Raw genomic sequence first — 12,822 nt, forward strand, 5'->3', positions numbered from 1 at the left:
CGGCGGGGAGTCTGCTTCTCCCTCTGACCCTCCCCCCTCTCATGTGCTCTCTCTCATTCTCTCTCTCTCAAATAAATAAATAAAATCTTTAAAAAAAAATAAAAAAAAAATAAATAAAATAAAATCTTTAACAACAACAACAACAAAAGGATACTTCTAATCAGAATCTTTCAATCCTTTATAAACTAGTTTTTCAAAATGAGACATTTCAATCATATATAAAAATAAATAATATGGGGCGCCTGGGTGGCTCAGTTGGTTGAGCGACTGCCTTCGGCTCAGGTCATGATCCTGGAGTCCCTGGATCGAGTCCCGCATCGGGCTCCCTGCTCGGTGGGGAGTCTGCTTCTCCCTCTGACCCTCCCCCCTCTCATGTGCTCTCTCTCATTCTCTCTCTCTCAAATAAATAAATAAAATCTTTTAATAAACAAATAAATAAATAAATAAATAAAATGTGGTGGTTTCACTTAAATATATGATTCTAGTATGATCGATAGTATTATCAAAAACGAGCACGCCCTTTAAAATAATAGTGGTTTTCAAGATTAATTTTTTTCTAAATAGTTTTCATATACTTTCTCAATAGCTAATATGAAGAATATCTGTGGAAGAGATAGATATTAACTCAATTTTTCTCATTCAGCTAACTAAACTTTTCATGCTAAATCATGCCAATCAAACCTCATGTTAACACCAGAGGGAAAGTCCCAAGCATTGCAGTGATTTCAACCGTATTAGCTTTACACCAAAAATATTTTAGAGTATTTCTTTGCTACAAAGTCAGCAAGAAAAAATGGAGTTGCCATACTCTACAAATCTCACTGCTGAGCAACAGCGCTGGACGAATCTCTAGATGGTCTTATAAATGCTTCTTCCTACTGATACAGACTCAGACCAGCACTTAAGACGTTCTCTATTAAACAGCATTGACTTTCTGTTCAATATATGTTTTTTTAAATTTTTCCTGAAATCATTCCTTACAACTCATCTCATTATATCCCAGTATAGAGTTTGCTAATTCATAAATCCTTAAGTTCTCTTTATGAAAATAATTTTATCATTTTCTGTTTTCCCCATGCTGTGTCCAAAGGTCAGTTACTTAAATCTGACCTACTTGCATGTTCCCTAACACAACTTTCTCTTCTGTGTCTTCCAAGTTTAGATTCAGATTTCTCTGAAATCTATTTCAGGTTTTGTGCTCCCTAATTATACAATAACAGCTTTCTTTAAGGACCTTTTCTTTGAAGATATGGAGTATAGATTGCTTCTATTTATTAAAATGAAGAAAACTGAAGACGAGATTCAAAAATGTGCTTTTTCTATGTTTTCTTAACAGTTCAAATTTTGTCTCTTTTTTTGAATGAAAATTGCATTCATTCAATTTTGGCTCATTTCTCTCATGATCAGGTTAGTTTTTACACTCGTCTATGCAATGCAACATTAAAATGCTTTTAAAGGAAGCTAAATTTGTTGGTTGTTTTATTTCCTACAGGCCATGATACTGCAAATAATTTTAAAGATAGCTAAATTATTTGAAGAAAATACATGCGTGACAGACAGAAATTATAAAGAATACTCTTTATAATTAAATGAAATAATCGCTTATTTGGAGTGACAGGGGAAGAAAAGAATTACTTATTTGGAGAAAAGAATCACTTCCCATACTATATATTACAAAATCACGCAAACTTTTTTTTAGGAATTATCTACTAGGAAATGCCAATGCATAAGCAATCTTTCTTAGATCAACCATGAATTTAATAATAATACCATAACAAAGATAAATTAAATAAATATCATATAAACCACTTTACCTTTGCATTATAGGGAATGTAATGTTTTGATAAAGCTTCAGGTGTATGCATCCATGTTTTGTCTGCAATGAAGAATACACAAGGTTAAATTCAATTACACGTTCTGAGGGGGTCATTCATTCATTCATTAGCATAAGGAGTCTGATATGGGTGGGAGCACTTCTAAATTGATTCTTTTGCTAAATTGAGAAAGAATAACTAGTCAGACAGGAGAATGGTATAGCTGGAAAGTGCTTATAAGATTCTTTCCTTGATATAAAGGGCCCTAGCTTTTCCTTTAAAAAGTATCCAAATAATAAAGTGATACTAAGTTTCTAAAGAATATAAAAAAAAATAACTCAGTGGAAGACAATTATATCAATTATGTGATTATGTGACATCTTTCTTCTTTCCATTTATACTCTCATGATTTACGGGGTATTTTTTTAAATTCCCTAATCAATAAATCTTAAATCTTTAAAATATTTCTTAGATTAGTATAAGAGAATATTAAAAATAAATGTGACTAAAAGGAGAGAAGATACTGAAAATAATTTGAATTGTATATTATTGCTAGAAATAGAAAAAATATTTTTCATTCAAGTTTGAATTTTATTTATATATTCTACCCATCTACCAAAGCATTTTGTGGACTGTGTTAAGTGGGGAAAAAACAAAAAACATTAAACAAATCAAATTTGACCATTTTTTGGAAACTGCATTTTTTGGAAACTAAAATTTTGAAATCTTCAAAAACTACTGTCTTCTTTAGCAGAGTTTTGTATTTTATTTCTCATGGAATTTAAAAATTTAGAATCAATACTCAGAACAGAACAGAATCAAAGACATATTTTACCATGGAAAGTAGTAAATAAGTACATACTGAAAGGAAAAAGATTACTAACAAAGTGTTTTCAACATTCAATTCGGATCATTGAAAATGGTGTTAACAGAAATTAGTTTGATAGCATTAATATGTTTTCAAACTGGGGGAATGCGAAGAAAAAGAAAAAGGCCTATATTTCTGGAATGTCAATTATTTTATACCATTTGGAAAATAACGCACTATAGTTATATTAAACGTGTTAATGGGGTACAATGCAATATTCATAAGAATTTCTAAGACAAAACATGAGGGACTGATAAAAATCCCAAGCTCATGGTGAATTTTAGGGCTATTTCTGACTACTAAAGTGGATATGTGATGGTTGTACTTGGGTGATATATTTTGAGAAGCAATACATTCTAAGCTTCAGAAAGCAGTATTGACATATTGCCAATAATATGTGAAATTTTTATTTCCTGTAAGGCTTTCTATTTTAATTAGCTTTCTCTTTGTGACTGCTACTGAATAGTGATATGATTAATTCAAGAATAATTTGTACTTAGATTTAGGATACAGTCTTGCCCTTGTATATTAAAAGAAATAAATCACAATGCTATACACCAGAACAATAAAAACATCAAAACAACAAAAACAAAGATCTGCCTTTAGGAAACCTAACAACAACAACAAAAAAATCCAATTTCTTTTTTTAACCCCTTAACTCAATTCTTCTCATGTCTCCTTTTCCAAGATATACAACGCCACTCGGAAGGATATAAAGTCTAACTCTGAATATAATGGTTCATTCCAACCCTGAGGAGGAGGGATAACTGCTTTCTCCTATAAGCCACTATTATTGGAAAACTGATGACACTACCTCTGTTATAGTCTTGTATTGCAGTGACCTAGAAAGAAGATAGTTATATTCAGCTGGTACTGAAGACAGATTAAAATAATCACAATATTAAATGACCAGTGGATAAACTGCAATTGCTACAATGACAAAAAAATCTACATTCACATTATCAAGTGATGGTTTAGAGGGTGTTCATTACATACCTCTAGTACAGGCAGTTTATAAAACCTGAAAGATCTCTAAAACGCACCCTTACTGTCATCCTAATTTATACTCTGGCAAAAGAAAAAAACTGACAGAATAAAACTCTTTATATTAACTGCTATAGATGTGCCTGCCCTTGAAGAGTGAGCACAGAGGATGGTCTCTGGTCACTATCTATGCCCACAAAAGCAATCAGATATACGGAAATGGTACAGAAACAGCAACACAGACATTCAGGAATATGTCCCCTTCCTTGAAATTAAACTGTAATCACTAACTCAAGAGTAAACAGGCATGTAAAGGGAAATGCCAACATTTCAAAATATTTGGCAAGTGTCAAACCACTCTGGCTGCTGGGTCAATAAATCTTAGTGTTCAAAATGCATTTAGATTAAGAGCTCATCAAGAACGATGCAGTAGGGGCACCTGGGTGGCTCAGTCGTTAAGTATCTGCCTTCGGCTCGGGTCATGATCCCAAGGTCCTGGGATCGAGTCCCACATCGGGCTCCCTGCTCCGCGGGAAGCCTGCTTCTCCCTCTCCCTCTGCCCCTGCTTGTGTTCCCTCTCTAGCTGTTTCTCTCTCTCTTTCTCTGTCAAATAAATAAATAAAATCTTTAAAAAAAAAAAAAGAATGATGCAGAACTTCATTATTTCTGTATCACCAGAGTTTAGCATATTGAAAGCATCTTCTCTGAGTATATCAAATTTAAAACTAAACACTGTTGGGTGAATAGATGCATATGAATGGATTATAAAAAGGGAAATAATATTTAAATATTGAATTTTAAGTCCTATGCACTGTGATTATATCTACTCATCGGTATGTCAACTGGTAAGTTAAAATAAAGTGCAATTAGTTGAATTATTTACTCACATTCAAAACTTTATGCTTTTTTACTAAATTATTCAGTTTTGACATAATGAACAGAATATAGGATTTTAAAAATTCAAAGAGAAGGCTAACGTAAGAAAAGGAGCTATACAGTGGGTATTATACAAGACTGATGAATCACTGAACTCTACCTCTGATACTAATAATATACTATATGTTAATTAATTGAATTTATATTAAAATATTAAAAAGTAAAAGTAAAAAGTAATCCAAAAAAAGAAAAGGAGCTATAGAACAAATACATTCATTAACATTTATTTGATGATTATGAAGTTAAGACTAATTTTTACAGATCTCTTCAAAATAGTCCAAATAATCCAATTCTAATACATGCAGTCTTTTTTAGAATCTGTAGCATTAGAGCATTTGCGAAGAAAATCAGTGAAGTCAATAGCTAATTCAAGCAAAGAACACCAGCAAAATACTAACGGAAGAGTTGATAAAAAGAAAAAAATACATATATGCTTGAGTTTAAGATAACAATCTCTTTGCCTTAAGCTTCTGAGGTTCAGGACGATTTAGTAAGACTGCATGTGATAACCAAGTGAAATGGACACTTAGGAAAGACAAGCTTTTACTGATTAAAGACCATCTTGCTTTGTTTAGAGTAGAATATACAATGTATGCTGATACTAGCTATTGGAAACATGACTAAATTATATATTCTCTAGGGGTACAATTACAGCTCCCAATTGTCAAAATATATGACTTCTCTCATAAAATTCCATTTTTCTAGCTCAAATTAAAATTCAACCAAATAGTGGTTTGGTTGAAACTAACAGCAGAGGCTCTTCGAGTTCTTCATTTAACAACCTCACTAAATGAGAGTCAGAATTAATTGGTAGGTAGAACTTCCAGTATCAAGTTCTAACTTGAAATTAGAGTAAAACATTGATCAATAATCTAATACTCTAATATTGATAAGGATAATTAATCATTAGACTTGAGGAAAAAAAAGAAATCAAAAGAAATTTTTTTTTTTTAAGATTTATTTATTTGACAGAGAGAGACACAGCGAGAGAGGGAACACAAGCAGGGGGAGAGGGAGAGGCAGAGGGAGAAGCAGACTCCTCGCTGAGCAGGGAGCCCGATGCAGGGGCTCCATCCCAGGACCCTGGGACCATGACCTGAGCCGAAGGCAGAGGCTTAACCGACTGAGCCACCCAGGCACCCCACAAGAAATTTTTTAAAGAGAATGAGGCAAAGCAGGAAAAGAACAAATGCTTCTGTTTCCTGATTCTCTAAATCACTCCAATTTTCCCCATGGCTGTATTCCTACTGTCATCAAATGAAACAAATATACAATTGCTGGTTACTTGGGATTTCTCATGAAAAACTCCAACGTCGTCTTCAGCAAAGAGAAATTAGAAATTGGGAGTTTCAACTTTAAAACCATGGGAAAAGGGAATTGTAATCAAATAAAAAAAGAGTCTAGAAGTGTTTTTTAAAAATAAGATAATGGGACGCCTGGGTGGCTCAGTCAGTTAAGCAACCGACTCTTGATTTCGGCTAAGGTCATGATCTCAGGGTCACCAGATTGAGCCCCATGTTGGGCTCTGAGCTCAGCGCGGAGTCTGCTTGTCCCTCTCTCTCTGCTCCTCCACTCTCCCTCTCAAATAAATAAATAAATACAATCTTTAAAAAAATAAAATATGATTAAAGTGATGAGTTGTGGTGTAAGATTTTTATTACTTCATTAAAAATACTTCCATTTCTCATAGAATTATTTCTAGATTCTTTTTCCACTAGTAAAAGAAATTTAAAAGAAACATTACTTTCAGTATGTGTTTTTAAATCAGAACCAAGCTACAGATGACAATAAATGTTATTTTTACCTTCTCCTTTTTCAGAAAAATAAGATAATAAATTCCTAGTTTCCTGGGGTTGAAAAGTCCCTGAAAGTTCACATTACCTAAATCCCTCCTGAATACATTAATCCTCTGTACCACAGCCAAATGTTTGAGGACTTCTCACTTCCATAACAAAAAAAGTTTGTGCTTCCAATAATTCCATTTTATGTTTGCACAACTTTGTGGGAATTTCTTTCTGCATTACATTGACCTTGTAATTTATACCTATTTGACCTTTATTAAACTTAGTCCCATGACCACATGACAGTCCCTCAAACACTGAAAGATCACACCAAGGGTTCTCAGGTTCTCTGCCACCATACTTGTTCCAGGTTGAAAGTCCTGAAGCTTCCCAGCCTCTCTCATCTGGGCATGTTACATTGTGTCAATTCTTTAAAGGGAGAACACACCATGCTGGACTTCACGGAATAGAACAGAACAATCTATTTTGTGGTTCTGGACTGTTCATTATTCATATATTAGAAAATTAACTAGAACCTTCGATAACTACATTGTTGACTTAATTCTTCAGCTATTTTTTACCCACACAGCACTTAAGGTGCACCTTCCAAATAATAACAGTATATAAATAGGAATGAAAGTGTTAGATTTTCTGGACCCATGTTCATCAATTTACAGTATCTTACTGAGTTTATAGTGTGGAATATGACCTAACTGGTCATTTCTCCCCCAAATATCTGTTAATTCTACCACATCAGTTTATCTCTTCTTACTATCAATCACTTATGAAATTGAGTAGCATTTGTTTAATTATTCTCTCCCACTTCACTGACAGCATATTAAACAGGACAGAGCCCTGTGTCCATCACTAAACTTCTTACAGAAAGACAAGGATACATTATTTTAACTTCACTGAACTACATAAAACTATCAAATTTTTCAATCTTTCCTATGAGTATATCATGAAATATTTGTCAAATGCCATGCTTTACTGCCCCTTAAAAAAATAACATTTAACTAGCTGTTTCTTTCATTCCTATGCTGATAATTATGATATATTACATTTATATTTATTTTACCTCAAAATTAATCACAAAGTTATTTTGACCTCATTGCTATCAATTTACCTATCATCAATCCTCACATATTATTCAATAAAAAGTGAAGCATGTGCACACATATACAAACATGAATTTAAATCACGGTAAACTTACATAAGCCCGGGAGTTTAGTACTATATGGCTACACAATCTAGAAGGACTAGTTTCAGATCACTTTATTTTTTTGCAGTTTCACACCACAGAATAAAATTGCCAGGAAACATACTGTCATAAATGTATTCTGAACTAAATGTATTAAACAACTCCACTCTCATTAGGGCGATAACCAGAAAAGGTTAATTAGCAATGTGTGCATATTTGTGTTGCTCTATTCTAATTTCATTCCTAAACCATGTGGTTTGTTAATAGGAAAATCTGAGTCCTTAACATCTCTGCCTGATTTTCACAGTGATATTGAATTGACCCCCAGGTCCTTTAAACTTACCTTTCTTCCTGCTAAAAGCACGGTTCATGATGATCAGCCAAACAGACGTTCAGTTCAATCACACTTTATGTCCTAGAAAAATAACAAAATATTAAAGCCTAAATACTCGTTGACCAATCTCTTTTATGCAAATGCATTTTAATCACAAAGTCTTTTAAAATTTGTTTTAAATATTTATAAAGAATATTCTGAAATGCCCCAAAAGACACTGGGTAAGAATAAACTGGAGTACTCAATATTACAAATGGCACAACAGGTAAGAACAGTAATTTCCTCCAAGGTTCATTAATCTTCTTGTCTTTTTCCTATTATACATCTATCATTAATTATATTTATCTGCAAACTTAAGGAGAAAGAAGATTAATACTTTTAGCTTATAGGTAAGAGATGTGGTACAGTTTGGGGTTATGATTAACAGTAATAAATAAACAGAAGTTTTGATTATGACAGTGGCAATCATGTCCCTCTCCAACCAGGCTCTGCCAGGCGGCCCTATGCCCCAGGATGCTCTTGGCAACTGCAGCCTGATCTCTTCAAACCGAGACGATGGCACCCTATCCCATTTTGAAACCAAGGAGGCAGCCCTGATGATCTCTGCATTTGCCTTTAGGATCATTTATCCTTAATCTTGAAGAATAATGCATGCTCACATTAAAATAACTATATTCCAGTCCTATAGGCTCTAAGAAGTCCAAAAGCCTTCCTTCATTTCATTCCATCTCTATCCCCTTCAGTTGAAACTGGCAAAGGGTTGTTTGGCCACACTCTTAGTATTCTCTGCTGTATGAATAGGCTGAGAATTTTCCACAACTTTAAGTACTATCTCTTTTTACTTTTTTACGATTTTATTTATTTATTTTTGTGGCAGGGGGCAGGCAGAGGGAGAAGCAGGCTCCCCACTGAGCAGGGAGCCTGATGCGGGGCTTGACCCCAGGACCCCGGGATCATGACCTGAGCTGAAGGCCCATACTTAACCAACTGAGCCACTCAGATGCTCGTATCTCTCTTTTTTTAAAACAATTCCTTTTTCAATTCTTTTTTTTCTCCTCAAATTTTACTATAATCAGTTAGAAGGAACAAAGACACTCTTTCAACACTTTGCTTAGAAATTTTCTCAGCTAAACATCCAATTGCATCAACTGCAATTTCTACCCTCCATAAAATATTAGAACACAAATACAATTCAGCCAAGTTCTTTGCCCACTTTCTAACAAGAATCACCTTTCCTCCGATGTTCAATAACATGTTCTACCTATGTTTCTATCTGGGAATTCATCAGAATGGCCTTTACCATCCATATATCTACCAACATTCTGTTCATGATTATTTATATAGTATTCTCTAAGAAGATGGAGGCTTTCTAGCTCTCCTCTTTTCTTTCTGAATCCTCACCAGAATTGCCTTGAGCACGACCTTCACAGCAATCTCAGCTTCTTCCAGCATGTACCTCAAAACCCTTCCAGCTTCTACCCATCACCCAGTTCCAAAGCCGCTTCCACATTTTTGGGTATTTGTTACAGCAGGACCCCGCTTCTGTCTTAGTCGGCTTGGACTGCCATAACAAAATACCATAACTGCATGACTTAAACTACAGAAATTTTTAACTTGCAATGTTGGAGACTGCAGGCTTGAGATCAGGGTGCCATCAAGGTGAGGTTCTAGTGAGGGCCCTCTTCGCGGCTTGTAGTACACACCTTCTGGCTGTGTCCTCACATGGCAGAGAGGGACGATGCTCTTACTTTTCCTCTTTTTATAAAGACACTAATCCTGGGCGCCTGGGTGGCTCAGTTGGTTAAGCGACGGCCTTTGGCTCAGGTCATGATCCTGGAAGTCCCAGGATCAAGTCCCAGGATCAAGTCCCATGTCGGGCTCCCTGTTCATCAGGGAGTCTGCTTCTCCCTCTGACCCTCCCCCCTCTCATGTTCTCTCTCTCTCTCCTTCTCTCTCTCAAATGAATTAAAAAAAAAAAAAAAGACACTAATCCCATCATGGGGGCCTCCCCCTCATGACCTCATCTGAACCTAATTACCTTCTAAAGACCCCAACTCCAAATACCACTTTGGGGGTTAGATTTCAACATGTGAATTTTGGGGGTATACCAACATTTAGTCCCTAGCATTCATCATAAATCTATATAGCAATAAAACACAGTAGAGAAATTAATCTTTATAATAAGGTCATTTTTACAGTGAAATTACTGGTATTTCTCTTCTGGCATTTCTGCTCCCAATGAAGAATTAAAACAGTTAAGAATTAAAACACATGCTCTCTGTCCCTCTCTCTCTCAAATAAATAAAATCTTTAAAAAAAAAGAATTATAAAATACTATTACTAGGTACTGTTTTATAGACTTAGATAATGACACAATAATATCACTCTTTTTATTTTATTTCATACTTTATTCACCTTCTCATGATATACCATTAATACAAGATAGGTAGAGAATGTATTTTAAAAATTAAAACACCAAAACGATTATGTCATTTATACTAACGATATAATATGGGTTTTTTTCTATAATATAAAAGATATTATTATAGAAGTTATGATTGAGATTACTGTATTTACTACAAATAATGTATTCATTCATTCGGAAATCATTTTTTAATCACCCGTGCCAGCCACCCTGCAAGGAATGCAAGGGAATACAATATGGACAAAATATATTCTGGCTCTTCTCAAAAGTTACTTTTCATCTAGAACCTAACAGACATGGTTATTGATTGATCATATCCTGGAGGAATAAGTGAAGATAAAAAAACTAGCAGAAAAGAAACATAATGTATCCGAATGTAAGGTCCAATTTCTCTGGAAAAATAAACAAAATTATCATGAAGCCTATTAATCAGCAGATGAACTTCAGTATGTCTCAGCTAGACATTTTCAACAATAGTAGATTGTGAAATATAAAGACGGAGTTTGATACCACATAATTTTAAATTTCACGAAATTGTGTGTATTTTAAGTTAAAAATATAATATAAACTCTTTGGGGGCATATAGACAGAAAGAAAAAAAAAAAACACCTTAACATAATTGTATAAAGTTCAGGAGGCCAAATAAAGAGAGTATGAAATGACACTACAATTCTATGACTCTAAAACACCAGGAGGATTTCATCTGCTCACAAAACATAGAGATATAAATGTCAGTGGATATTGGATAAGCTGTTCTTATCATATAAATAAAAACTATAATTTCACTTTCCAAACACTAGTTTTTAGCATATTTATTTTATTCTATAACACTCTACTCTTCTTTGCAAAACAGATCTTAATTTCCCACTAGAAAATAAGCAGATAGTGGCTTTGCTCACTATGCCCATGTGTAGAATACAGTGTATAAAGCTAAGTTGGCATTCAATATACTGTTTACAGGTTTAATGTATTAATAACATATGCTTTAATGTACTTTATAGCTGAGGTAGTAAGATATATACTGTTATCAACTTACTATATGTTAAGTTTAAGAAATGTCAGTTCTGTATAAACTTACTTTATTTCAATTTATAGCATTATATAAATCTTTCTTTTTGGATAAACGTTGGATAAACATTTTCAGTGGCACTTACACATGGATGCATTATTTCCTTATCAGTAAAAAATTATTCCTAAATTCTAGCTAAAAATAATATATAGAAAGAATAACAGACATAAATATCTTTTACTAATTTTTCCATAAAATAGCATCCCAGACTAAAAATCATACGAGGTCTAAAGTATTACTATTTAGATTTTCTATTTTTTTAAATTAAACATAAAAGAGTTGTTCAATTAAAAAAACAAAACAAAAACAAAGGCTGGTACTAAATGGCCCTCAGTTATGTGTGAGAATCTTCATTAACTTTACTTTCTGGGATTGAATACTGAAGAGTGTGTCCCTGTGTGTGTCTGTTTGTGCTATACTTATTATAATCCTTTTTTGATACATACATAAAATTCTTTGGGATTAATAGTGCTATGTAGTATGATAGGAGCACTTACACGAATTTCCTGAATGGTATATTCACTGACTAAGCCAAACCTTCCTCAGAAATGTAGGGGCGCCTGGGTGGCTCAGATGGTTGAGCGTCTGCCTTCGGCTCAGGTCATGATCCCGGCGTCCTGGGATGGAGCCCCGCATCGGGCTTCCTGCTCAGCGGGGAGCCTGCTTCTCCCTCTCCCTCTGCCTCTCTCCCTGCTCATGCTCTCTCCCCCCCCCTCTCTCTCTGTATCTCTGTGTCTCAAATGAATAAATAAAAAAATCTTTAAAAAAAAAAAAAAGAAATGTATGCTGCCACCTCTCATATTAAATAAAGCTATACAGACCTATTTAGACGCCTCCACTTCTAATCAAGATGGAGTAACAGGTTATAGTTATCTTACCACCTGAAACACCTAAAAAAATGAGACAAAATGTACGGGATGGTGCAGGGAGGTGGAGCCAGTCAGACTCCAGCAACCTTCCGCAGTTGAGGAGATAGCCTTGAGAATGTGCTGAAATGAAAGTGACTAGTGGTTACAGACCAGAGCACTGGAGAGGGGAGAGCTCCATAGAAAGAACTAAAGTAACCTGCAAAAAGCCTTACAAGTTAACTCAGTAATGACTACTTCCTGAGACTGAGTAAAGGGTCACCCACAAATTTCAGAGAGAGCAGTGCCCGTAGCTCACACAAGGGCCAACAGCTCGGGGAGAAAGCTCACAATTCACAGGACATCAGTTAGATTACTAAGAAGTGCCTAACCATGTAAATGGGGAAAAATTAAAGCTAGAATAAATGCTGCTTTGGCCCCACTTAAGTAATTTTAAAAACAAGACCCAAAAGAATTAACCCATTTCCAAGTAACTTCACTATATCCTAAAGCTATGTTCAAAAATATTTTAAGGAATATAAAAAGACTCAACATCCAACATGGT

The 12,822-nt window shown here is 34.6% G+C and overlaps 1 protein-coding gene across 16 annotated transcripts in view; it reads right to left on the reverse strand.

Moving 5' to 3' along the window:
* Positions 1-12,822, reverse strand: part of GULP1 (GULP PTB domain containing engulfment adaptor 1) — a 262,267-nt gene that overhangs the window by 84,588 nt on the left and 164,857 nt on the right. For 15 of the 16 annotated variants that reach the window (XM_031036781.2, XM_081814014.1, XM_081814003.1 and 12 more), the window contains 2 exons: positions 7,928-7,999; positions 1,815-1,876 (listed from right to left, as the gene is read on the reverse strand). In XM_031036781.2, coding sequence (XP_030892641.1) covers positions 1,815-1,876; positions 7,928-7,955 — 90 coding nt within the window. In that variant the 5' untranslated portion in view covers positions 7,956-7,999. Of the gene's footprint in view, positions 1-1,814; positions 1,877-7,927; positions 8,000-12,822 lie in introns of those variants that run through there. The other variant, XM_081814017.1, reaches the window with a different exon arrangement.

This window comes from Leptonychotes weddellii, chromosome 3, assembly GCF_054177405.1.
Source record: "Leptonychotes weddellii isolate Sample4059 chromosome 3, ASM5417740v2, whole genome shotgun sequence".
Classification (NCBI taxonomy): domain Eukaryota; kingdom Metazoa; phylum Chordata; class Mammalia; order Carnivora; family Phocidae; genus Leptonychotes; species Leptonychotes weddellii.